Source organism: Camelus ferus, chromosome 32, assembly GCF_009834535.1.
Source record: "Camelus ferus isolate YT-003-E chromosome 32, BCGSAC_Cfer_1.0, whole genome shotgun sequence".
In the NCBI taxonomy this organism is placed as follows: domain Eukaryota; kingdom Metazoa; phylum Chordata; class Mammalia; order Artiodactyla; family Camelidae; genus Camelus; species Camelus ferus.
Window position 1 is genome coordinate 18,857,318 of NC_045727.1, and position 27,986 is coordinate 18,885,303.

Here is a 27,986-nt window from a genome sequence, read left to right on the forward strand (position 1 = left end):
CTTATGGCTTTTGGATTAAATTGTTAAAGAATGGAAGGGAGGGGAAGGGAAAAGAGAGGATGGAAGGAAAAGGGGAGGAGCCACAGAAACCTTTAGGGAGCTGGCTTGAGATATGGGCCATCTGTCCCCACCTTTAGTTTACTGGAGTGGGGCAGACTTCACGCCTTCGATACATATGTATTGAGTGTTCACTCTGAACCAAAGAGGACAGAGGGTGTAATCAACAATAAACAAAATGTTGTGGGGGAAATACTGCCAGACACAGAGTCACCACCTCATCATTTTGAATTGTGGGGCCATCATACTTGTTCCAGCAGTTGTAAACCTGCCTTCAAATCGATTTGCAGGACCAGCTTGGCCAGTAGAGTTCATTCTAGTGCTTGGCACTGACTCACTGGGGGTGTGGTGTTCATCCTGCAAAATTGTTGCATCACTTTCCTAACCAGCTCCACCCCGTGTTAATAGCTTCTTCCTAAACTGAATCAACAAATCCTGGCTACTCAGACTATCTCTCCCCACCTGTGTCTGTTGGGATGGATAAAGTAGACCAAGTTCACGGTCTTTTTGACATTTCATCCTGTAAATCGGCCTCTTCATGTGCAACATGGTTAAAAATGATTGTACCAGGTAACGTTTACTGAGCTCTTACTACATCTAAAGCCCAGCATCTCCACTCCATAGCTATGTGGCCGTGGACAAGTCATTTCCGTGGACAAGAGTTTCCTACGGCTGCTGTAAAAGATGACCATAAACTTGGCCAATTAAAACAACCAAAGAGGGATGATATAGCTCAAGTGGTAGAGCGCATGCTTAGCATACATAAGGTCCTGGGTTCAATTCCCCAGCACCTCCTCTAAAAAAAAAATAATAATAAGTAAACCTAATTACTTCCCCCTCAAAAAATTAAAAATAAATAAATAAAACAACCAGAATTTATTCTCCCATGGTTCTGGAGGCCAGAAGTCTGAAATCTGCATCACTGGGGCAAATTATGGTGTCAGCAGCACTGCACGCCCTCGGAAGGCTCCAGAGGAGAATCTGTTCCTGGACTCTTCCAGCTTCTGGAGGCCCCAGGCGTTCATTGGCTTGTGGCTCCATCACTCTAGTCTCTGCCTCCATCTCCACATGGCTTCCTCCTCTGTGTGTGTGTGAGGTCTGCCTCTGTCTCTCTCATATAAGGACAGCTATGATGGCGTTTAGGGCCCATCCAGATAACACAGGATAATTTCTCCATCTCAAGATCATTAACTCAATCACATCAATTTGCAAAGACCCCCTTTTCCCAACCAGGTCACATGGAGAGGCTCCACAGATTAGGACTTGATCTCTTCGGGGCCATTACTCAGCTTACCGCGCATCCCCACCTCGGAGCCTCAGCTAGCCCACCCGTAAAACAAGGGCAGTGATCATGCTAACGACCTCTCAGGGCTGATGTGAGGCTGAACGGGTTAACCTGAGTCAGGCCGTTGGTGTGCTGGCAGGCAGGCAGGCAGGCAGGCAGCCCTCAATGAATGGTGCGGTTATTACGGATCGATTTCTACCCAGGACTGGCACTTGTGGGGGTAATTGATTCCGGGGATGTCACCTCCCCAGCTGCCAGGTTTTCAGCAGGATTCAATGCGCCAAATTGGCTTTGTTGAGCCAACTCCTCTGGGCGCGAAGAGCTGCCACGCCAACCTGCCTGGCTGCTTCGCGGGCCCGTCTGCCGTTTCTCCCTAATGAACGCGAAGGCGACGCTCGCCAGCAGGCCCCCCGCGCTGCCATCCCGGGGAAACAGCGCAGCAGACTTCGGCTAAATATTTGAACATTTTTTCAGTTGCTGCATGAAAATAGTATTTTGGGCATTTAAACAGCACAGGGGAAAAGGGAGAAATACCACTTCATCTTGTCCCCTTAGGGGCAGCCTTGAGGGGAGGGGGAAAATGCTGTCAGGAAACCCAACCCTGTCACTGACCTAAGACAGCGTCACAACAAACTACCATTGCTATTAAATTGGAGAAATTGAAAAATCGAAAGCTGGCCTTCTGCATTCCATCCAGTTCCACAATCACTTATTTTTTATAACCAAAGTATAGTCAATTTACAACGTTGGGTTAATTTCTGATGTATAGCATAGTGATTCAGATCTCTCTCTCTCTCTCTCTCTCTCTCTCTCTCTCTCTATATATATATATATATATAACTTTTCACATTTTTTCATTATAGGCCATTACGAGGTATTGAATATAGTTCCCTGTGCTATACAGTAGGACCTTGTTGTTTATCTATTTTATATATAGTAGTTAATATCTACAAATCCCAAACTCCCAATTTATCCCAATGACTTCTTGATTCCACAACCAACGCGGAGCCGGCTTGGCCAGGCATCGTGGGCTCAAAGATGGCGCCCACTCAAGGAGCCCACACATCCTGGTTTTGTCACCAGGGATGAATCACTCCCTGGATCTGAGCATCAGAAAATGAGGGCCTGAGGAAACACAGAGGAGCACAGATGCTGGAGTCTGACAGACAGATGCGATCAAACCCTAGTCTACTACTTCTAGCTGTGTGACTTTGGACAGATGACATAAGCTCTCTGAGCCTCAGTTTCTTCATCTGTAAAATGGGGAGCATAACAGCCCCTCCTACAAAGTATTGAGATTATTCAAGGAGATGGCACTGAAGGATTTAGGGATCCACCTGGGACACAGGTTGGCACTCGATGTCAGTCACACGGGGAAGCTGAAGATGAGGATGTTGATGATGCTAAAAATGTCTTCCCCAGCTCTCAGTAATTCTGGGTAGAAGCAGTATAAAAGCCCCCAGGCCCACCCCTCAGGGGACCCGGGATCTGGCCCTGATTCTGTTATCGACAGGTTTCAAGACTCTATTTCCATTCGTGAGCCTCAGTTTCCCCACGTGTTGAGTGAATGGGTCTGGCACGATGATTTCAAAAGCCCCTTCTATGTTCTCATTTTAATAGTGGCTTTGGAGGTGTGTCCCTCACTCCTGCTGCCCCTGGCAGCTGGCTTTTCTGCAGGACCCTGGCCAATAATGTGAGCAATTTATTGTCCCGATAAGGGCAGAGTAGAGGCGCACCTCAGGGGACAGGATGAGTGGTGAAGCTTTTCTCAGGGACACAGGCTCCTGGAATTCAACACTGGAGCCTGGGAACATCCCAGGTGCTTTGCTCAACAGGGACTGCACTTAATTTTTAGGAACCGGGTCCTGCACACTGTCCAGGTTCTGTGGCAAACCTCTCCGACAGAGGCGCGGCCCTCCAGCTCATGTTCCCACAACCCTGACGATGAGGACATAGTGCCCCACTGGCCATAGTTTCATTCACTCACTTGCTCAGTTTTTATTAAGCACCTACTGTGTGCAAGCAGTATAGCAGAGTCTGGGACAGACAACAAGGGCCCTGGCTCTCACTAAGTTCATGTTCTAGCATGGGTCGGATGTAAATTTTTAAAATCACTTATTTGACGCTGCAGTGAACCCTATGGAGGCAAAATCCAGTGTGTTCTGAGGCCAGGCGACCTGGCCTAGTTGGAGGGCATGGGGGAGGGCTTTCAGAGGAAGGGGCATTTACACCGAGACCTGAAGGATGAGAAGTTAGAAGGAAAAGAGCCTTCCAGGCAGAGGGAACAGCACAGTGGAAACACTGGCCGTGAGACTTAAAGAAAAGGCTGGTGTGGTGGGTGAAGTCAGCCAGGGACTGGACCATGCTGGGTCCAGTGGCTTGTTCATGGCGTGGCTTCACATGGAGGGAGATGGGGAGCCGAGGAAGGCTCATGGTTAAGTAGGGAAGGCAGCTGCCTCGACACCATCCACCAGTCACCTGGAACTTAGGAAGTGAAGGCTCTCTGTGTTCCAGGGATGGCCAGTGGGCGCCCATGTCTGGGAAAGACATGGAAAACCCAGGGTTGGCTCAATGTGCCTGCCTATCCTGGTGGACCGTGCCCCCATCTGACAGCCCAGCAGAGTGGAACTGGCGTGGGCTCTGTAGTGGGTACCTGACCCCCACTATACAGCCACTGGTGTCCTGTGCTCAACCACGCTAAGCCTCAGTTTCCCCATCTGAAACATGGAGTTGTGAGAACCCATAATTCCTAGAGGCACTGAGGATAAAGGGAAGTCACCCAGGACACTTGATGTTCCACAGCTGCTAAGCAGGTGCCAGCTCAGTGTCCTCTCCTTTGCAGCTTCCAGTTCCACCTTCCCACACTGGGGCCACCAGCTGTTCCCCCCAGAGAGGCTGGCTCTGCCACTTACCTCATTTGGGCAAGTCCTCCCGTCTCTGGGCCTCGGGCTCCCCGCTGTAAAAGGAGGGATTTGGAAGGGGTGAGCCCCACTGAGCTGTGCCAGGCGGTTCTTGAGCTGTGGGGACGTCAGATCCAGCAGGGGACTTGTCACAGAGGCCTGCGCTCGGGCCTCACCCTGCAGAGAGAACTGGGGACGAACTTCTGACATCCCTTCCCCAGCTGTTGTAACAGTCCAAGAACTCAACTTTGGTTCTAAAAGCGAGGGTCTCATACACCACATGTTTTCCAGGAAGCTTGCTGTTTGCACGTGGCGCAGGCCGGTCTTCAGAAATCCAGCCACGGCCAAGGAAACCATGCCGAGTGATGAAAGCTGAGTTAAGAACAACCATTGCTAATCCAGGCCCCGCTGCACTGCCGGGGAGCAGCGTTCTTCTGGAATTCTCTCGTGTGGGTGGGCCGGAGCCAGCTGCCAACCTGCCTGGGGAAAGCAGTGTATGAATAGTTATTTTGTTTTCTAGTGGCATCTCTTGCCAATAATACCCTGGTCATGGAAATATCCACACCCACAGTGCGACGTGTGGCGCAGGATGATAATGATGATGATTTATATTTCCATGACCTGATTTTTTTTAATTCTTATTTTTTATTGAAGTGTAGTCGATTTACAATGTTAGCTTCAGGTGTACAGCAAACTGACTCAGTTATACATATACATACATACATATATATATTTTTTTCAGATTCTTTTCCATTATAGGTTACTACAAGATACTGAATATAATTTCCTGTGCTATGCAGTACATCCTTATTGCTCATCTATTTTATATATAGTAGTGTGTGTCTGCTAATCCCAAACTCCTAATTTATCCCTCCCCTCCTTTCCCCTTTGGTAACCATAGTTGGTTTTCAATGTCTGTGAGTCTATTTCTGGTTTGTAAATAAAATTCGTATTTTTTTTTCAGATTCCACACATAAGTGACACCATATGCTATTTGACGTTCTCTGTCCATGACCTGATTTTTGTTACATTAAATAGTGGAAACAGAAAAAAAAAATCACACTTTGAGATGCTTCTACAACATGGTGAATATACTTAATGCCACTGAACTGTACACTTGAAAATGGTTAAATGGTGATTTTATGTGTATTTTACCCCCAAAAGTCATATTAAAAAAAAAGAATTGAACTTTGAGCAATGCTGCCCTAGAAAAATCTATCGATGGGAATACTTCCTGCTGACTGAAAAATGACTTGGGCAACAAGACAATTTTATCTCCTAAAAAGGACTAAAAACAATTGTGTGTATATACTACGGCTTCTGTATCCATTTACAACAGTTCTGTATATGTAAAGATCTGTTAAGAGGGTAGATCTCAGATTGCATGCTTTTTTTTTAACCATAAAAAATAACAAAAATAAAGTGTTTTAAAGCAAAATAAGGAATCCCAAGCTACTGGGTAGGAGCCCATGGGGTGGGTTAATTCCATATTCAACATGACCGTCAAGGACCAGATTCTTTTCTGTTCCTGCCCTGTGATGACCACGGTCTCCTGCAGACCCTGAAAAACCACCCCACACCCCAAGGGGATGTCCCCTCAAGTGCCATTGGTCAGAATTGGACCCAAGCCCACCGCCAGCCCAGTCACCCACAAGGGCATGGATCCATCCCAGTTGGCTTAGACAAATCAGGAGTTACCCTAGAATCATAGAGAGAGGAGTGGATACCCTGCCCCAATCAGGGTGCAGCTTGAGCAGAGAAGTCGGGAGAATGGCTATGCGCTTATCAACCCTAGTGAGCCATTTAGTACAGGCAGGGCTCATTCTAAATTGTGCTTTGCAGATACAGCCTTTTCTACAGATGGAAGGTTTGTGGCAACCCTGTGTCAAGCAAGTCTATCAGTACCATTTTTCCAACAGCATTTGCTCACGTCCTGTCTCTGTGTCACCAATTACATCGGTAATTCTCGCAATATTTCAAACTCTTCCATTATTGTTATATTGGTTACGGTGATGTGTGATTAGTGATCTTTGATATGATGATTGCAAAAAGATTATGACTCACAGAGGCTCCGATGACGGTTGGCATTTTTTTTAGCAACAAAGTTGTTTTTTTTTTTTTTTAACTTCTTAAAAGATTTTTATTTGTCTTTTCTGGAGGGAGGTAATTAAATTTATTAATTGATTCAGATTGATGGAAGTTCTGGAGATTGAACCCAGGATCTTGTGCATGCTAAGCATGCACTCTACCACTGAGCCATAACCCCCAAATAAAATATTTTTTAATTAAGGTGTGTGTATTCTTTGTTTAGACATAATTCTACTGCACACTCAATAGACTACAGTATAGTGAAAATATAAATTACATATGCACTAGGAAACCGAGAAATTCATTTGACTCACTTTATTGTGATATTTGCTTTACCGCGGTGCTCTGGAATCAAACTCGCAATATCTGAGGTCTGCCTGTAACAATTTCTTCCTTCCTTGAGGAGAAAGGCAACTAAGTCCAGCATGTCGAGGGGGTTGCTGTGCAGTAAACTGTCAGCACCAGGGCAATTATGACACCAGTAGTTATCCCGCACCAAGGGCTAATCCTGCACCCAGCACTGGGTTAAGGCAGCTGTTAATCATATCCCCATTGTACAGGTGAGAAAACTGAAGCTCAGAGATACGAAATAGTTCAGAGCCATCAGAGCCTCCTTCATTCACATTGGGCTGGCCTTGAAAAATAACACGAACCCCAACAAACGTTTGGTGCCATTCCATCAGATCAATGTGTTCCAGTAGACGGAAGCAGTCGGAGCTCCCAGAGGGCTCTGAATGGAAGGTTCTGAAGCAGAGTTCCATTTTCCAGCCTCCTCTGCACACTGGAGCAAGTCTGTTAGAATGAAGTCCTCATGAGCTCACCTGGTGTGATGGGCGGTCCCGGCCACACCTGAAGAGGGCAGGCTTTCCTGCTCAGTGTTCTTGCAGGGCAATGACCTTCACACTGGGAGGGATGAGGGGAGGGCTGTAGGCCAAGAGCGCTCAGAGGAGTAAGTGATATGGCAGCATCCAGATTAAAACAACAACAACAACAACAAAATTGAGTGACAATAACTAACAGGGCATGTTCCCCTCCCCTCTGTGGAAGGTGGAGTGATGTCCACCTCCTAATCCCAGGGCCTGAGGATATGTTCCCTTCCAAGGCGGAAGGGACTTGGCAGGTGTGATTAAGGTTAAAAACCTCGAGATGGGAGACCATCCTGAATTATCCAGGTGGGTGCCTGAATCCTTAAAAGTGGACAAGCTTCCTCAATTACAATCAAAAGGAGATGTGACTATGGAGGAATTGTCAGAGGGAGATGCTATGCTGCTGGCTTTGAAGATGGAGGAAGGGGCTGTGAGCCAAGGACTGTGGCCGGCTCGAGAAGCAGCAAAAGGCAAAGAGACTGCCTCTCCCCTGCATCCTCCAGAAAGGAATGCAGTTCTGTTGACACCTTGAACTGAACCCTGGGGGGTCCCATGCCAGACGCCTGTCCTACAGGCATATGCAATGTTCATAAGATGTTAACTACAGGGGAGTTCATTAGCTGTCATAAGATGAAATAATAAGACGTTAATTATCAGGGGAGACTGGTGCAAAGTCTAAGGAAACTGTACTATCTTTGTAATTTTTCTGTAAATCTAAAACTATTCTGAAATCTTTAAAGTTTAAAAAAAATACAGATGTTCGGGCCCCAACCCTGACCAATGAAATCAGAACCTCTGTCTCGGGGGATAAGCGTCAGGATTTTTAAAAAGCTCTCTAGGTGATTCCGAACTGCCTGGGTTGAGAGCTACTCACGCACTGAAAGTAACTCATAAAGTATAAAGCAGGAGGGAAATGCAGGATTTTATAATTAACCAACTGATGCTTTATTTTTAATCACACTCCAGAAATAACAGTGACCATGGTAAAATTAAAAACCCAGCGAGACATAAAAATTAAAAATCACCCCTAGTTCTGGCCTCTAGGGATAGCCATTGTTTTGGGTGAAAAAGCCTTTCACCCTTTTTTCCCTCACGGATCCCTAACCTCCCTTGTTATTATTATTCCTGTTGTTATTGTTACTAAAACATGAAACTGGGGCTCTGAGAGGCAGCCCCATAGCCCCAGGGCCTTTGAGCTCATCGTCTACTTCTGCAACCTTGTCTTCAGGGAGGGTGGGGAGACCAGCCCAGGAATGAAACAGAAACCAGGGTGGTTGATGTTGAAATGCTGTGAAAACCCAGCATAGATATATATATGTGACTTGGCAACGCCACCTGGTAATTAAGTGAGGGCACTGCGAGGCCCTCAGCACTGTCACATTTCAGCTAATAGGGAGCTGCTTCCCCGTTGTCATGCCATCTGCCCACTCCTGTTTTCTCCTCCTGTGCCAGGACACCCAAAGAAAGTCCAAGAACAGCCCTAAGAACAGCGTGCTGGCCCAGGGCCCAGTGTGCGCAGCGTCAACCGCAACGGTTGCCTTTCAGGGCCTCCCCTCCTAACCCTCTGTGGGCCATGGTCAACAGCCTGTCACCAATATTTCATATGGCTGAACTCTTTACATAGCCCAGCTGGTCCACATCTGTTGGCCTCCTTTAAGATCTATCCTTGCTGGGGTATGGTGGGGTACAGCTCAGCAGTATAGCACCATGTGTGAGGTCCTGGGTTCAATCCCTAGTACGTCCATAGAAAAAAAAAAACCAAAACCCAAAACTCAGGAGCTACACCTGTAAGCTACAAACTCCCGGAAAAGCAGACTAGAAAGAGGCTCACAAGCGCTGGAGTTGGGTGTACATCCTGGCTCTCAATGTCCTTGCTGTGTGACCTCCAGAGAGTTGCTTGACCTCTCCGAGTCTCAGTTTCCTCATCTGCAAAATGGGAGCAGGAACCTCACGTGTTGGAGGGAAGCTTAAACAAGAAAATACATCTAAAAGCTTCTGGCACATGGTAGGTATTTCAACAACGTTAGTTCCTTTTGGTCTTTCTTTTTGCCTTCTTTCAACACCATCTTTCCCTCTTTTTTTGGAGAAAAAGAAGGAACTCAAAGTCGGGGGCATCTACTCATTCATTCTCGACGAATGTTTATTAAGTGCCTGCTCTGTGCCAGGCGTGGGAACCACAGCAGGGAAGGTGATGATCCCTACCCCTCGGTGCTGCACAGAGGGTTCAGGCCCCGGAATCGGACAGAGTTGGGTTCAAGCCCTGACTCTACCACCTCAGGCTAGGATTCCTCGGGCAAGTGCCATCTCAGAAGAGGCCCAGAGGCTACGGCCTGGGGCCCCAGGTTTTCAGCACCAGGCCAGTCAAGCCCTAGGCCCTCGATCCCATTGGTGTGGCCTGTTTGATCCTTTAAGGTCATGATACAGATGAGGCAACTGAGGCCCAGAGAGTGGAAAGCCCTTGCCCAAGAGGCACAAAATCAGAACCTGAAGGCAAGTCTCCTACAACACCATTCACTTATGTCTGAAGTTCCTCCCACACTCAAGGAGGCCCGCCAAAGGGAATTTATTTATTGGGCTCTTTTGTTGCATGGGCAGCTCTGGCTGGGCTGATCAGAGAGGGTAGCTGCTTCCCCTTGCCACTGGGGACATAATATGGAAGAGTGGCCATGAGCTTAGCCAAAGAGGTTGGGACCAATCAGAGTAGGTAACCCTGGGGAACCTCTTGCCCAGGGCAGGGCAGATGCTAAGTAAACAGGTGTCAAAAAAAGAGAGATGTGAGAGGGCGTGCTTACCTGAGATGCACCAGGTGCTCTGCTTTCTGGGCACCCTCCATTGAAACCTTCATTTCGTCTCACAGGGGCAAATCTAGAGAGTAGCCTTGATAGAATTCTCGCTAAAAGGTAAAATTGAGGCACAGTAAAATTTTCAAAACATCGATTTGAATCAGGCAGGTGGTCAGGAGTGCTCTACCAGCAGGACCTAGGAGAGGTTTTTATAGAGAAGTGGGCTATAGCTTACATGGTTGTCTTGCTTGGGGAAGCCTAGTTACTGGCTGTCTGGGATTGGTAAATTCCATTTTCTCGAATTAGAGCGCTCTGGGCCTGGGTTTCGATTTGCTTGCATGGGCCACTGACGTGTCAGAGCCTCCCAGTCTAATAGCCTCCTGTTTAATTACTTTAACATTTTCATTTCACGGACAAGAGTGCTAAGGCACAGTGTGATGAAGTGACCCATCCAAGACCACACAACAAGCATGGCTGGAAGAGAGGCCACGAGGTTCAACAGGACATTATACTGCATCCAGGAAAAATACAGAAATGAATAAAGGCATGAAAGAACGAATAAATGAAGACAAGGATGGGAAAATGGAAAGACCATGAATGAAAGAGTGAATATTTTTATTTGCTTGTTTAATGTAATAGTTGATACCTAAAATAATACATGGGACACATGTGAGTTATTAAACACACAAACAGAATGATCACCCTTGGCCCCACCACCACCTTAGAAAGTTACCAATAACTTGTACCTACTTATACCAGCGGTTGGTTTACCAAGCACAAACGCACCTGGGGAGCTTGACAACCACTGATACCCTCTGGGAGCCCGATGGGATTTGTCCGGAGTTTGGTTTGGGCATCTGGATTTTTTCCCCGGGGCGGGGGTTGTTAATTAGGTTTATTTGTTTATTTTTAAGGGAGGCACTGGGGATTGAATCCAAGACCTCACTCTAAGCAGGCAGCTCTACCGCTGAGACATACCCTCCCTACCCTGGGCACCTGGATTTTTAAGAGGTTCCCAGGTGATTCTCGTGTGCAGCCAGGCTTATAATATCCCACTGACTCCGCCCCCCTCCTCCTTCCTCAGGTTCATCCCCGCCAGGTAACCACCATCCTGAATATCGTGTAGTGAACAATTCTTTTCCTCTTTCCTTCTGTTTCCAGGACTAGTAACGTTTGCAATTGAGCTCCCGTCCACCACACGGGGGCGCCAGAGAAAAAAACCACAGCCTCCTTTTTCCTCTGTGCGTCTAGTAATCGCGCTGGAGGAGGCTTGGCCCTCGAGGCGCTCCGTCGTCGGCCCGTTGCCCCGGCAACGAACGGTGAAACGGCCGACGTAGGTGCACAGCTCCCCGAAGCCGAGCGAGCCAAGCAGGTCTTGCTGGAAGTCTGCGGGATCGCGGGTTGCAGCAGTCTTCGGAAACTCCGGGGCGCAGAGAAATGTGAGTCGGGACTTTGGGATCGGCCAGGAGCCGGCGCTGGGGCCCGGAGGCGCAGAGCGCCGCCGCAGGCGGCCCCGCGCTGGCGGGAAGCGCGCCCGCCGTCCCGGGACGCGAGGGCAGGGCGCCTGGGCGTTCGGCTCTCGTCCTCACTCTGCTCCCGGCGCGCTCTGAGGCGGACACTTTTGTCTGCAACCGCTTTCGTCGTCCTATTTGCATGTTGAGGCTGAGGGAAGGATGCGACTTGTTCAAGGAGCAGCCCAGCTGGTGGGTGGCCCATCCGGGACCGGAATCTTAAGTGTCTTGACTTAAGTGCAAAGATTCATCCGCGGGCGGCTCACAGGGCAAGGAACAAAGTTTGTCAAGCTTGCCACAGTCTGAAGACAGGTCATAAACTGGCAGCCTCAGGCTCAGCTGGTCCGTAGACGCAGATTATTTTCCTCTGAGTTTGAGACTTGGTGTGGGCCCAGGTCTGTTTGCTTATTCAACAGAAGCTCCTTAAACCTTGTCATAGCCGGGCACTGTGAAGACCCTGCACGTGGGGACAGCTTTGGGACCAGGGGAAAAGGTGTCTGGAGTGAGACTGCTTTCAAGTCTCCAGTGGTGTCCCCAGATTGCTCTTTGATTTGCGCAAATCAATTTTTCTCTCCAGGTGCTAGCTTCTCCATCTGTAAAATGAAGGAGCTCCCTCCACGCTAACCCAGAACAGTTCCAGCTGTGACACCTGGCTTGGGCCCCTCTCTGGGGGTTGTCAAAGCCAGGGCATGTTGGTCCCAACAGGCAGCTCCTGCAGTCTTTAAAGCCTGGGCCCTCAGCTCAGACTGGCATGAATTAGGATCCCAGCGCTGACAAATTTCCTTTACTTCCTGGCTTTGTGATTTCTAGCAAGTCATTTTACCTCTTTGAACTTAACGGTTCCTCACTGGCCAAGTAAATAATGGTGTGATAGTAACAATGAAGAAAGTCATATATGTCGAGAACTTGGTACATATACATACTCTGTAAATTATTATCTCCGTTACTTTATGCAGAACATAGAAGTCCCCAGTGTGCTTGTCCAGCGTTGCCAGGACTGGTTCCCTGTCTGTCTGCAGTGCAGGGCCCTTGATGACTTCTGGCTCACAGCTGGGTGCAGTACAGGTTTACTAAAGTGGATGATTTGCAGCTCTGTTGGCAAGTCATTTTTTAAATTCTGATGCCTGGAGGTTCACACTAAGACTTTTTTGATTTAGTTGATTTGCAGTGGGAGCCCAGGTTCTACCAGGCGATTCCAGTGTACAGCCAGGGGGTGAGGCCCGTGCATTAAAGGGATGAGGGGTTGCAGCAGGCTACCTTTTTTTCCACTGCTGGTCTCCTCAGATGGCACTCCCCACACTGCCCTCCTCCTGGTGCAGCCGGAGGCTCCTGGATCAGCAGGCAGCGCGACAGCGACACCGAGAGCAGGAGGCCCGGCTGCGGCAGCAGTGGGATCAGAACAGCCGCTACTTCAAGGTGTCGGACATCTGTAGCTCCAAACAAGCGGAATGGAGCTCCAAGACCTCCTACCAGCGGAGGTAACTGTGGTGACCGCGACTGGTGAGAGCTGAAGGGCCACTTGCTGATCAGATGTGACCTTAAAGACCTGGGGGAGTGTGGCTGGCCAGCATGCGGTCTCAAGGGATTTGCGGGACCACGCAGATTACCTGCACGGTGATGTTTTTCCAACTGGAAATTGAAAAAAAGATCATCAGTGAAGTAACACATTTACGCTGAAAAACATAAAATGACAAAAAATGCATGTAGAATCTGGACGTCTCCTTGTAACCCCAAATCCCCAGGAGAGAACCACAATTAACAGTTTGATGCATATCCTCCCATACTTCTCCCCATTTGTGTTTGTGTGTGAATATATTTACACATATATGCCCATTTGTATAGAAATACATGTGAAAACATGGAAGTTAAAAGCATAGGCTTTGAGGGGGGTGGATAGCTCAGTGGTAGGATGCATTCCTAGCATGCACGAGGTCCTGGGTTCAATCAGCCATTAAAATCAATCAATCAATCAATCAATCAATCAAATTACTCTTCCCCTAAAACAAAAAGTTAAAAAAAAAAAGCATAGGCTTTGGAGTCAGACAGACCTAGATGGACACCTGCTATATGAATGAGCCTCAGTTTCCTCATCAGGGAAATGGGGCTGAAACAGAATTACTTTATAGGATTTCTGTGATGATTAATATAACACCGTCCATGTATGTAGTACCTGGTATGCGGTAACTGCTCAAATAATATTAGCTAGCACTCTTATCATATGCATATATAAGCTCACTATATGTTTCTTATTGCAAAAGTAAGATTCTGTTATGCACAGTGCTCCACCACCTGCTCTCTTCACTTTGGCCAGAGGACACCTCCCATGTCACCAGGTTATGTCCGCCTCAGCGTCTTTCACCCACACGGCAGAGCGTTGCGTTCCCCGTGTGGCTGCTTCACGGCTGGTTTATGGTGGCTCCTTCTCCCCCAGCATGCACGCCTACCAGAGGGAGAAGATGAAGGAGGAGGGGAGGAGGCGTCTGGAGGCCCGACGGCAGAGACTCAGGCAGCTTCTGCTGGAGGAGCAGGACCTGCTGGCCCGAGAACTGGAGGAGCTGAGGCTGAGCATGAACTTGAGGGAAAGAAGAATCCGGGAGCGGCACGAGAATCTGAAGTCAGCCCGAGAAGAGCAAAGGAAACTGGTAACTTCACGGAGCAGGTGTCCCCAGCCTGTCAGGGATGCCATGTGGGGTCACCCTCGGGTGCTCTGAGCTGACAAGACTGCAGTTCACTCCAGAGCCAGCCAGGAAAAGCGCTTACTCTGATTTCTTCGTTTCCATGAGTCATCTCTATTCTCTATGGCCCCTTAAATCATCACATCTGAGTCCTTTTTCTTATTCTAGTTCTGTGGTCCCACAAAGGGCTGGGACGGGTATATCTTATCTTCCAAAGTAGTTGTGTGATGGTGAGCCCCCGTCTGTGTTTTTAAGCCTGCTGTGTATTTTGATACAGATCTTTAGCATCTTGGACCCATCAGTAGCATTGTCACTAGTGTAAGAGTCATTTGTTGGTGCTGTGCGGTTCCAGTCAGGCGTCTGGCTCCCAGCACAGTGGGTCTGAGGCGTTCTGCACGGCAGGTGCCAGTGGAGGGGCTCTTAGCCTGAGCTGACTTCCACTGTTGGGTTATCCAGAATGTCAGCGGATTGGAAAAGCAACATCAGGCTTCCCTCTTTGTATTTTCTTGACAGATTGCTGAACAACTTTTGTATGAACACTGGAAAAAGAACGACCCCAAACTTCGAGAGGTAAAAACCAAGGAGTTCTTTTTGTTGATTTGCCTAAGTAGATGAAATCATGTTTCCTGTCTTGTTTTCAGACTTGCATCTTGTGCTGGGGTGAAACAGAACACTACAGCCACTTTGAAAAAAGCACCCCGGCAGATCGGTTTCATTCGGTTGTTTAGAAGCTACAAGTGGCTGGGAGGTTGGGACATCAGATAGGGTGGGGGAACACCAAGAGCTGAGGCTGGGTAGGCAGACAGGGCCACCCTGGACGGCCTTGTGTGGCCGTCCCCTGGAAGCACTGGGGAGTGCCTTTGTGATTTTAAGCAGAGGTGTAGCAGGGTCCCAGCTGAATTTTGGGGAGCAGCAGTTTCAGCAGCAGTGTTGAGGTGGGCAGGAAGGGGGGTTGTCAATTAAGTGGTTGCCACTGCAGCCCAGGTGAGTGACGGTCAAGGTCTGAACTGGGGTGGCAGGAGGAAGGGGGACCAGTCTCCAAGTGCTCTGGGCGAGGAGAGAGGGAGACATCTTGGCTGGGGTGACATCGTTCAGCGGAGATTGGGCTGGAGTGAGAGAATCCCATGACGAGTATCATTCATTTACTTCAGTTCACAATTTGTGTATCTGTTTAGTGGTGTTAACTGATGTATCCATAATTACACGGAGAAATTGCCAGTCACAAGTGATAGCAGTAAACCAGGGGACGACGCCTGTCCCCCGCCATCTGTCGATTTCAGTGGAGGCTCCAAAGTCATGTATGCAAATGTTTATTCAGAACATTCAAGTTAGTTGCAAATGTTTACATTTTTAAGTTGAGAAAGAAATTTAAAAATTCTGTAAACAATTTCCCAAACAAAAGCTTTTGGACAGTGTTGTAATTCATTTTCTGATCCAAAAAATGGTTTAAGTCCAAATCTCTTTGTAATACCCCGAATTTGTTGCATCTCTTGATGCAAGGCGTGCATGTTTTCATAGCTGCCGCTTTGTGGAGGAAGTGCTGGGGAGCCAGGCCAAAGGTTGAGTCTGCTCCTCACCCAGCTCCTGCTGCCCCGGGGCCTGGCGGGCTTTAGACCAAACAGGGTGGCCTTTGCGATTGGATTTCTATGTCAGTGTCTGCTGACCTGTTCCCATTTAGCCCCAAGGCTACCGGGAGAAGTTTCTGCTACTTTGTTCCAACTCTTAATGTGTTTAGAATTGCCTGGTCCTTTGCTTTCCTAATTGACTTGCATTCAGACTGTGTCATGTTGGGTCTTACATGTACCTCCTTGTAAGACGCCTGGGCCGCATTCGAGGGCATGGTGCTGTGCGCTGCAGTGAGTGTCTGTCTGATGAACCAGTGAGGAAGCTAATGTTCTCCCTCTTCTCATCCTCAGATTGAACTAGACCTTCACAGGAAGCATGTGATAAACTCTTGGGAAACACAGAAAGAAGAAAAAAGACAGGTGTGGTATATGGCTTTGGCAGTAGTCCCACGTGCTGTAGTGGGAGACATGCCCTTGAATTTGTTCCTTGTTTTGGTGTTAATAACTCCAGTCCAGGAATAGACTTTTTCTCCGTTTACTTAACATGTTAAAACTGAATGTTTGTTGCTCTTACATGGACTAGAATCCTATGTGATCACTCCCGGGGCAGGGTGAGACCAGGAGACCAGCGCTGGCCGATGGTAGATGGAACATGCATCCTTAAGGTGGTTTTTGTTGCTGGCACCCTCTTTTGGTGTAATTTGCATCATAAAGGTTACATCACTGGTTTACAGCAGCCTCTGGGCATAAAAGTCCACACCTCCATGGACCTACTGCTTTGCCTCTGGGTTCACTTTGGAAAGTGTTTTGTTGACTTGTGGGAGGGGAAGGGACCCCGGGGTTCTCGAGTCCCTCCTCCGTGCCAGGCATTGTGCTGAGTGCCCGCCCAGCCTCATCTCTGAGGGCAGCACCACTCCCGTGCTTCCCCCAGGGAGAACCGAGCCCAGGAAGATGCACCCTCGCCGGGTCACACAGCTTACATGTGGCACGGCCTCTCGGGTGTGGACGCGTGGGAATGAGGACCAGGCCCTGGATCTTTACTAACTCCGTGCTGCAGACACTGACCCCTGGTTCCTTTGGCCCCATGCAGCAAGACACTGCCAAAGAGGAAGAGGAAAAGCAGTGTGAAAATGAGTATGAGACAGCCCGGAGGGAAGCGCTGGAACGGATGAGAGCCGAGGAGGAGAGGAGGCAGCTGGAGGGGAAGCTGCAGGCGGAGGCGCTGCGCCAGCAGATGGAGGAGCTGAAGGTGAAGGAGATGGAGGTAAGGGTCAGCCCGACCGCCAGGGCCTCGCCTGCAGCTGCTGCTTGTTACAAGTGGGCACTTAGAAAGCTGCTCTAAACAGAGATCCTGTCGGGGAGGTGGTTCTGAGAAGTGGACCGACCCTGGGTTCCCCCTCCTGACGTGCATTCCCCCGTGTGGTCCTTCCATTCTCCCAGCTCGTGTGCCCAGGTTCTGCAGCGTGAACGCTCAGGAGAGAGCACCTGTCCTCTCAGGCGTGCGTAGAGACCTGCTGTGAGAGCCTCCTTAGAGCCTGGGCTGTAAGTGCACTAAGTAGACTGCACCCAGGCTGACGATCCGGCGCTCAGCTCTCCCGGCAGCAGGTTGCGGGTGCCAGGGCACAAGCCATGAGGCTCTTTGGCTCAGGAGGCTGTTTTGAGAGTGCTGTGCAGTTTCTCTGAGGGGCTGGATCTTCCCAGTCGGGCGAGGGGAGCACCCCCTCGCCCCGTCCCCAGGCCTGAATGATCAAAGAACTAGATCTTACTCCAGGTGCTGAGCCCTGGGCTGGCCGTTCGAGGTGCTGCTGGGAGCAAGGCCCACAGTCCTGGCCTTCATGGTGGGAGCTGTGTCAGGTGGGGAGACAGATGTTAATCACAGTAAGGCGTGGACTGTGCAGGGTCCTGTGGGAGCTCGAGCAGGGGGCTCAGCCTTGTCGGTGGGGCTGGGAAAGGCCTCAGGGCCCTGGAGGCGGGAGGGGGTTCTGAGCACCAGGTGGCCAGGTCGTCCTGTCATGTCATGGCAGCTGCAGATGGAGAGGAGGGATGGAGGAAGCTGTGAGTCTGAGGAGCGTAACTGGGTTTACTGTCTCACAACCACAGGCCACGAAACTGAAGAAGGTGCAGGAGAATCTGCTGAAGCAGCGCTGGGAGCTGGAGAGGCTGGAGGAAGAGAGGAAGCAGATGGCGGCCCTGCGGCAGAAGGCAGAGCTGGGGTGCGTGTGGGAAGAGCCCCCAGCCCCTCGCCTGTGCTTCCCCGGCGGGCCGGTCTCTCCCTTCCTCAGACTTGCACTGGTGTCCCTGAAGCCAGGAGGGATACAGTCTATAGAAAGTAGCCATCTAACCTGTTTAATTCTTTATGAAACACTGAAGGCAAACCGTATTTTCTCATTTCTAGACGCTTTTTGAGACATCAGTATAACGTGCAACTCAACAGACGTACACGGCAGATCCAAGAGGAATTGGTGAGTCTGAAGTGACAGCCTGGGGTTTCTTCCATCTTTGAAAACTGTTTTCCATTGCTCAGTAATGAGTGTGTTCTCGTAAGAAAACACCAAGTGAGATTCCCCATTGACCAGCAGCGCCCGCAGTCCAGGCCCCTCCCCAGAGCTGTCTGTCTGGGTATGCATCTTTCTGGATATACAGTTGACTCTTGAACCACATGGGGGCTAAGCTCCCCCGTCCCCCCCAGCAGTCGGAAATCCTGGTTCTGCCGTCTCTGCCTCAGACACAAAGGCACTGATAAATATCTCACCCAAGGGCAGGGAGCTGAAACGGCTCGGTCAGAATCAGGACTCAAACCCCAGTTCATCTGAGTCCACATACTACAGTCTCTAATCAGACGCTTTTCTGCACATTTGGTTAGTTTAAAGATCTGTAAAATGAAAACACAAGTGCTGTACTTAATGGAAAAAACCTGTAAGTGGACCCACACTGTTCAGGCCCACGTTGTTGAAGAGTCAACTGTATTTACACGCACATGCATACACGGAGGCGGTGAGTTTGGGGGATTTTTTGGTTTTGTTTTTAACTGTGCTGGAAGCGGCAGTGTCCAGCATATCTACCTAACAGTAGACCTTAGCCTTTAGGATCCGTGTTCTTAGATCGAGTTTGTTCTTTTTTGACTAGCTGTTCGGTATTCTTGGCAGCTATTCTGATGGGCTCCCTCAGTGAGACCGGACAGGAGAGTGGCCCTTCACCTGGCCAGCTTCCCTCTTACAGGGCAGCTCAGTCAGCATTTTGTGCAGCCTGTGGGATTGCTGCTGGATTCTGTTCTGAAAAGCTGTACTCCCAGACGTGTCCAGGGGCAGGGACATGCGTGTGGTGGCAGAGGGTCTCTCCCTGTGGGCAGAGAGGAGCTCCTGGGCCCCTGTGGCACCTAAACCGTCCCTAAGCGATCATACCCGGGCAGCTCTGGAAGCAGCCCACGTCCTCCCGTCTGTATGGAGAGCATTAGGAAGCATCAAGAATGCCTGTTTTCAGTGCCAGTCAATCAACTGATCAGTCAGTCCCAGACAGGAGAGGAGCTGGCAGGGGCATAAAGCGGCGCTGCCTGTGGGGCAGGGCACCCGGCCCACGGCACTTCCTCCTCTTCCTCCAGGAGGCGGACAGGCGCATCCTGCAGGCGCTGCTGGAGGAGGAGGACGAAAACCAGCGCGCGCACCTGGCCCGGCGGGAGCAGGCCCTGGCTGACGTGGCGTGGATGAAGCAGGTCATCGAGGAGCAGCTGCAGCTGGAGAGGGAGCGGGAGGCAGAGCTACAGACTCTGCTGAGGTGAGAGGTGGCGTCCTGGCCTCTCCTCTGGTACCTGGATCCCTGCAGGTCAGCAGGTCGCCGTGAGGGTCGCCTGCTGTTGTTAAAACGCCCGACCTTGTTACTCGGTCCATCTGGTCCATCATTCGTGGGGCGCACATCCTTGCTAATGGACCTGGCTTGCGGGGTGTCTCCCTCGGGTTATGTCAGGTGGAAGCTGTTAGGGCTTAGAGTAAGGATTTGTGCATCTGAAATCTTAGAAATTCGAAAGGAAATTTTTATAGATCTCAGAGATGTTGAATGCTTCTTGGGTCTATGTAAATAGATCTGGATCCTAAAAATTAGATTGAAGTAATGCGGTAACAGGTAACATTTGCTGAGCACTTACTGTGTGCCAGACACTGTGTTCAGTGCTTAACTGTCCTCATCCGGTTTAATCCTGACATCCAGCCAAGTGCTAGGGTCACAGAGTTCTTGGGTCACGGGGACTTGAGGTGGTCACTCACTTGTCCCAGGTCACGGTGAGCTAGAGTGACCCCAGGAACATGGTGACAGAGCTCAGGCACCTGCAGTGCCCTCCTCCTCCCCAGAGTCCCGATGGTTTCAGTCACTTCAGTGTTTAAATGTCCTGGGTGCCCGTCATCACAAGTGCTTTCTGTAAGGAGGTGGAGTTTGAAAAAAGGAAACTTAAAGTACTTACGACAGTGATGCTGTGACGCTGTCCTTAACTGGCGTCTGCTGAAGGCCTGTGTGAAGGCTGGCCCCGCAGAGGCGTGTGTGACCTGGTGCTCTGCAGCCCTGTTGGTTCTTTGGTTGTCTTCTGCCGTCGGTGGTGGTAAGGAGCCTGCTGTCATCCGCTCCGTGTCTCCCTAGGGAGGAGGCCAAGGAAATGTGGGAGAAGAGAGAGGCAGAGTGGGCCCGTGAGAGGAGCGCTCGAGACCGGCTGATGAGCGAGGTAATGGTCCCGGCTGCAAGGGACGTGGGCCAGCCTGGGGCGGGGGCCGGGGAGTTAGCAGCCACTGCCGACCCTGCCAGATGTCCTGGGAACCGAGTCCCCTCTGGTTATTTTTAGTAGACTTTTAATATCATTATAAAAGTAATACAAGCTTATTAAAAAGAATTCAGTATAGAAAAGTAAAAACAAAAAAAAGTCACCCAGACTCCCATCACCCGCATAGCCACTCTTCATTTCCTTCTGTGCTGCTGTTTCCATGGTGGACAGCATAGCGCTTCAGTTACACGTGTATATATACTTTGTCATTACAGGTTATTATAAGCTATTGAACATAGTTCCCTGTGCTGTACAGCCGGACTTTATTGTTTATTTTATATGTAGTAGTTTGTATCTGCTAAATGCAAACTCTTAATTTATCCTTCCCCACCCCCTCCTCCCCTTTGGTAACCGTAAGTTTATTTTCTATGTCTGTGAGTCTGTTTCTGTTTTGTAAATAAGTTCATTTGTGTCATTTTTCTAAGATTCTACATATAAGTGATGTATTTGTCTTTCTCTGTCTGACTTACTTTGCTTAGCATGGTAATGTCTAGGTCCATTTGCTGCAAATGGCATTATTTCATTCTTTTTTAATGGCTGAGTAGTATTTCATTGTATAGATACATATATATACACACACACCATAATTTCTTTATTCTGTCATCTGTCAATAGACATTTGAGTTGCTTCCATGTCTTGGCTGTTGTAAATAATGCCGCTGTGAACATTGGGGTGCATGTATCTTTTCAAATTTGGGTTTTCTCCAGATAAATGCGCAGGAATGGAATTGCTGAATCATATGGTAACTATTTTTAGTTTTTAAGGAAAGTTATCTTAAGGTGGGTTAAAATGGGAATTATATTCTGCAGGCCAGCATGCTACATTTTAGAATCCATGGGAAATCAGGCCCCAACTGATGCTTCTCCCTTACATGAATACCAGATATTCCTGAGCATCTTCTGATTCCCCCTCATTTAAAATGTTCCTCCTCATCGTGGAAATGTTACATGCCCCCTCTGGAGAGCATGACTGTTGGTTATGGCAGGTGGCCTCCCACTGTTCCTAGTTCCCAAGTCCTGACCCTGATCTGGATGTGATCTTGCGCTGTGGCCAAGTCTCAAACACAGCAGGTTTCAGCTGCTCTGAGCAGTAAGTTTACATCCACGAGGTTGGCAGGGTGACCCAGACTCTACCTCTGGTCATCTGCGTGGCTTGTGGTTTCTTTCTTTCTCTAGTACTGATAGAGAGAGCTGTGCGTGCGCCCTGGGAAGGGAGCTCTGCCCCGCCTGCCCTCACCTCTGGTGCTCGGTGTCTCCGTGCACACAGTCTGCGCGCACCCTGTTTGTGATGGGTGTGGTGGGGCCGTGGCTGATCCTGTAGCCTGGCTTGCCTTCGTCTGGTGCGTCCGGGCCTGAGGCTGAGGACTAGGCTGCGTCTCGGTGTCGCTGCAGCTGCAGACGGTCCACAGCTGGTAGAACAGGCACCTATTAAAGTCTAACTGACACCCTCCCCTTTTCTTTCTGCTGAGGCTAGGTTCTGACAGGGAGACAACAACAAATACAGGAGAAGATTGAACAAAACCGACAGGCGCAAGAGGAATCCCTCAGACACAGGGAGCAACTCATTCAAAATCTTGAGGAGGCAAGAGAGTCAGCTCGTCGTGAGAAGGAGGAGAGCGAAGAACTGAAGTCAGCCAGGAAGCGGGAGCTGGAAGCCCAGGTGGGGCTAAGCCCTGGGCCGGGGAGGAGGCCCCAGTGAGGGGATGAGAGCGGCGGGCAGCAGGCCCTGCCAGGGCTCCCGCGTCCTCATGGCACAGGTCACAGAGACCCTGACTTCCTCCACAGCCTGGACCTTGTCCAGGAAGCCCACATCTTGGGGCTCAGGGCATCCCTTTTTTTATTTTCCGCGGGAACCCTGCCCCTCCCGATTGTAGCTCCAGCTCCACTCCAGGTCTCCGTGTCAGGTGGGAGCAAGACTGCCGTGACTGTCCCTCATCTTGCTCTCTTGTCTGCATCTGCAGGCAGGTGGCTCACTGGCCCCGGGACTTTTTTAATTCAATTGAGTACGTAAGAGTTAACACAAAAGAATCTTCCAAACACACAGTCACGTCCAGAGCTTTTTATAAGGTACATAGTACCACACACATAGCCTCTCTGGTGCCGGGAATGTCCTTCCTGTGAGGGCACCGCCGCCACTCGTGCTGAGTGCTGATGCTCCAGCAGGGGGACCCCAGCTGTCCCTCCGGATTGGAGGCAGCATTCTGCCCCGTAGCCAGTCCCGGGGTGACTTTGCCCTTGGTGCCCAGGTTGCAGAGCGCCAGCTGCAGGCGTGGGAAGCAGAACAGCAGGAGGAGGAGGAGGAAGAAGAGGTGAGGCAGGCAGAGCAGCTCACGGATGCCCTGCTGCAGCAGGAGGCAAAGATGATGGCCCAGCAGGGCTACCAGCCCAAGGTAGGGAGCCGGCCGGGGATGGGTGCTGCCACCGCGCCGCTCAGCCCGGCCCTGCTCTCCCAGGCCTGTTCACAGGGCTCAGTGGTGCTTCCCAGCAGCTCGTATTCTTCCCTGCTCCTCTTCTCTTGTATTTCTTCCTTTCTCAGCTGGTAGGGAACCTCAACATGGAGTCTGTTTCAGTCCTTGGTTGGGCCTCAAACAGGCCTTGGTTGCTCTGGCTGCTGCCTCTGTAGCCCAGGGACTCTGATCCTGACAGCTCAGCGGCCTGCCTGGCAACCTTGTTGGGGACAGAGTGCACTCCAAGAAGGGCCTTGGCACGGCTGGTGAGGGCTGGGGGCGCAGTGGTGCTGGGTCCCATTTGTCCAGACGGCAGAGCCTGGCCAGGGGAACAGGGCCTGGTTCCCTTCCTCTCCTGCTCTCGGCACCTCTGGACCTCTTCTCTCCTTTCCCTGTCTCTCAAAGTACTCGAGTGACCCCCAGTGCAGGGTGCCAGGGGAGCACAGAGAAGCAAAGGCCGTCACCCCTGCTTCCAGGGAGCTGATGAGTAAAGCACCTGGGAACTGACTGAGGGCCCAGCGGGTGTGTCTCCTCTGCCCCTCCTTTACCAGGCCCCTCTGGCCACCTTGCTGCTCTAAAGCGCTGCCAGACAGAGGCTGGCTCCCTCGTGGTCAGATCAGTCTGGGAAGCTGATGGAACAGTCAGAGCAGGTGCTCCGGCCGCTGCAGAGCCTCAGGGTCCTGACTGGCTGGAGCTCCTGAGGTGCAGGGAACGGCATGTTCTTTTCTTCTTTTTTCTTTTTATGTATCTATTTTTTATTGAAGTATAGTTGATTTACAATATCGTGTTAGTTTCTGGTGTACAGCACAGTGATTCAATTATATATATATGTGTGTGTGTATATCTCTCTCTCTCTATATATAAATGTATTCTTTTCCATATTCTTTTCCATTATGGTCTATTACAGGATATTGATTATGGTTCCCTGTGCTATACAGGACCTTGCTGTTTATGCATTTTCTAAACTTAATTAATCATGGATCAGTAAGTGTCTCAGGTCAAGGTGTCCCAGAGCCATGTGAATTGTTACTTAGGGCTGGTGCTGAAAAAAAAAATAAGGTGCCTCATTTATGGCTTAGGGTCAAAGACATTTTAGCTGTAAATGAAAACAGCCATATATACTGTGTTTTTAGCTCTTGAAATGAGATTAATTTCCAGTGCTCCAGAGACTCCTGACCTAATCAGTCTTATGGTTTCTTTCTTGTCTCAGCCTTACGGACATCCCAGAATTGCTTGGAACTGACGCCGTTGGTACCGTAAGCACAGAGAGCCAGGATGGTGAGATCTCGGATATGCAGCTGCCAGACAGTTTTATATGTTCTGTTCTCGTGTTCGGGTCACTGTAACATAGCTCACCGAGCCTGTTCAGGTTCACAGTTAAACAGAGCAAGGGTCTGGCCGGACTTCAAGGTGTGCTGGATAAGCCGCACCAGCAAGAGGCCCTTTCCTGCCCTTCTTATCCCAGAAAGGGGCTTTATACTCACATGCTGGCAGTGCTGTCACAGTCTTGTAATATATTTATAAGTAACAGAAGATTCTAAATCAATGCCAGGAGTTACAAGTTGTGTTCCATGACCAGATACGTGGTTTCCTGTTGTCTTACCCCTAACTGTCAGCCTCCAGTGAGGACTCCAGCCAGAGATAGAAATTTTAAAATTTTTAAAAATTGCCATTTAAATTTATTCTATTGAAAATAAACTTGCGGGTCTTGGTGTAGTTTATTAATTTCAGGGTTTATTAATGTAGTGGTCCCGAAAGGATCACATCTGGTTTTCTGGAAGAAAAGAACGATGAAATTTGACAGTCTGATGTGGTCCATGGATGCTTTCTGGAAAGGTGGTGAGATATGAGTCTTTCTTCCTTTAAAAATTAGCATTTTGGTAGAATGTCCATAGGGCACTGCATGGCAGGGGAGTGATCCCAACATGTATGTAACAGCCTCAGAAGGTCACCTGGTTGGCTGACCTGGCAGGACGCCTTGGACCTCCGGTGTCTGAGGAAGGGCTCAGCTCTGCGCAGCCTTCTGGGATTTATGTGCCCAGAGGAAGGGGCGCCGAACCTGAAGAAACTAGATCAGACTCAACCACAGATCAGCCAAAAATTTCTCTTCCCACTGTTCTATCAATGGGACATTGTTCTAGATTAATCTCTATAAATAACTGTAAATTCCTTGCAGCAATAATCATATTTTTATGACTTGCATTTTTTTTCATACTCTTCCTCTGAGGTTTCAGTTTTCATTATATTGTGTTCCGGATTCCATCTCTCAGTAAATTATAGCTAATTACAGGGCTGTGTTCCAGGTTATTAAAAACCAGAGTTTATTAAAAAAAAAAATCTCCAGTCTAAAAGCAGTATTGCTGTTCACTTCCATTGTGCTGTAAAAACAAATTGAGCTGCATACTGCATCCTTAATCTGTTCTTCATTTCCTTGTCTTAAATTTCTTTGGATGTGATCCCCTGAGCACCACTTTCATTATGCACGCTCGTATTTACTTCCCGTTTCAGATGTTCATTAATTGTGAAATAAAGTTCCAGACTGACGGCATTGCTTCCAAGCTTTGTCACTGTTGTTTTTCTTAATTGCTGCAACGTGGGTTGCATAGAATGATAGGTTTATTACTGATTAAATCCACACCTCTTACAGGTTTGGATATTTTCTATGACTGGTCACATTTTCTAGGTTATATTAATTTTTCTTCTGAAAGTGGTCTTATCTCCCCTCTCACTTCCACTGGAGTCTCTTCTAAGTAAACCACAGAATTACTGGCCATCATACATGTTTTGAGCTCCAGGATAGGATGGATGTGGACAGAATGCCTGTTAAATAGGCACTCACATATGTACTGAATAGTTTTTATTTCTTTGTGTTTTTTGTTTTTGAAGCCTGGGAGTAATCTTATTAGCATTAAAGATTATATTATACTGGTTCTCTACCCTAATATATTTAAATGTTTCCCTCTCTCAACTGAGCCTCAGTCTTTGTTTCCAGATTTAGAGCTTCCACCGTCTACTGTTTCTGGTATAGCACATACTCTTCTTAGCTCGTGTGTGTTGATTGTGTTGTGGCTGTATATACACATATATTGGTTTTATTATTCTTAAGTGCCTTTTCCTACTTACTATAAAACGAATGACTTATAGATCATTGTGCAGCAGATGCTTCTACAAAGTTCAGTTCATTTAGAAGAGATGGTGTTGAAGCCACTCCTAATACGTTCTGTATGTGAACAGCTTTTCCTCTTTTTGGTCACTCAGCACATGCTCTCTCTAGGGAGGATGCACTGCTAGGCCTGGGGCAGGTGCACAGCTGAACAAGAACAGGGACAGGAATCAAGAAAGTACACAGGTGAGCAGGCGGCACTGGCAGGCCCAGAGCCAGTCATAACTCACGGACCGAAGGAACCATTGGTGCAATAAATACATTCAGTACATCCATAGTTCATTATGGATATAAGGAGTATTTTTTTAGGTAGTGTTGTCTTCATGAAATACAGAGCATCATTATAACGCCTTCAAAAGCATTAGCCTTAGCAATGCCTGCTGACCCTGACGAAACTCAGCCATGAAGCCACTGTTGAGTTTTAGGGAGTTTGACATTGTCATGTCTTCATTTTAGAGGGGTATTTACTTTATGACTTAATGATCACTCAGAAGTTCTAAAAGGGAACTTTAGGGAAAAAATATCTACCTCAAAGGATGCAAACGTGGTTTTTAACAACTTGTTTGTTTTATAGATTTTTTTTTTTTATCGAGTTGAAAAGTTCCTCTCTGTTCTTCATTTACTGACAAGTTTTATCATAATTGGCTGTTGGATTTCTTCAGATGCTTTTTCTGCATCTGTTGATATGGTCATGTAATTTTTCTTTTTCAGATTGCTAATGTAATGGATTATATTAATTGAAATTTGAATGTTGAACCAGTCTTACACATGTGGGGTAAATCTCACTTGGTTGTGGTGTGTAATTCTTTTTGTACTTTATTAGATTCAATTTGCTAATATTTTGTTGAGGATTTTTGCATCTATGTTTCTTGGGAGACATTGTTCTGTAGTTTTCTTGTAATGTCTTTATCTAGTTTTGGTTTTTGGGTAATGCTGGCCTCATTGAATGGGTTAGGAAGTATTCCCTCTGCTTCAATCTTTTGGAAGAGATTGTAGGGACCCGGTATACTCTCTTCCTTAAATGTTTGGTAAAATTCACCAATGAACCCACCTGGGCCTGGTGCTTTATATTTTGGAAGGTTATTAATTACCGATTCAATTTATTTAATAGATGTAGGCCTACTCAGGTTGTCTGTTTCTTCTTGTGTGAATGAAGTCCATTTCATCTAGGTTATGAAATCTGTGGGCACAGAGTTGTTCACAGTGTTCTTTTATTATCCTTTTGATGTCCATGGGCCCTGTAGTGATGTTCCCTCTTCCTTTCTGATATTAGTAATTTGTATCTTCTTTACTTAGCCTGGCGAGAGGGTTATCGATTTATTGATCTTTTAACCATCTTTTGGTTTTGTTCATTTTTCTCTGTTGATTTCCTTTTCAGTTTCATTGATTTCTGCTCTAATTCTTACTATTTCTTTTTTTATTGTTTGCTTTGGATTTAATTTGCTCTTTTTCTAGTTTCCTAGTAAGGTAGAAGTTTAAACTGATTTTAGATCTTTATTCTTTTCTAACATATGCATTTAATTCTATACATTTCTCTCTAAGCACTGCTTTCACTGCATCCCACACATTTTGATAAGTTGTGTTTTCATTTTCATCTGGTTTAAAATATTTTTAAATATCTCTTGAGATTTCTCCTTTGACTTGTTTTATTTAGAAGTGTGTTACTGATTTTTCTAGTTTAATTCCAGTGTGATCTGAGAGCAGACATTGTATGAGTTCTGTTCTCCTAAATTTGTTATTTTATGGTTTTGATTTTTTAAAACACATAGCTGCAATCATTTCTTATTGCTATACATAGTTTATTGTGTAAATATATTATTTATCCACTATCATTTGTTTGGCTTCT

The 27,986-nt window shown here is 48.2% G+C and overlaps 1 protein-coding gene across 1 annotated transcript; it reads left to right on the top strand.

Annotated features, from left to right (window-relative positions):
• The first annotated feature begins 11,282 nt into the window (after positions 1 to 11,282).
• Positions 11,283 to 27,969, top strand: TCHP (trichoplein keratin filament binding). The gene is made up of 13 exons (XM_006194143.3): positions 11,283 to 11,418; positions 12,775 to 12,968; positions 13,922 to 14,132; positions 14,679 to 14,735; positions 16,082 to 16,150; positions 16,821 to 16,994; positions 17,831 to 17,943; positions 18,126 to 18,192; positions 19,329 to 19,501; positions 20,354 to 20,435; positions 22,005 to 22,190; positions 22,777 to 22,920; positions 24,188 to 27,969. Exons 2-13 carry the CDS (start codon positions 12,775 to 12,777, stop codon positions 24,218 to 24,220), a joined length of 1,503 nt encoding a protein of 500 aa, XP_006194205.1. The 5' UTR covers positions 11,283 to 11,418; the 3' UTR covers positions 24,221 to 27,969.
• Positions 27,970 to 27,986: the final 17 nt, after the last annotated feature.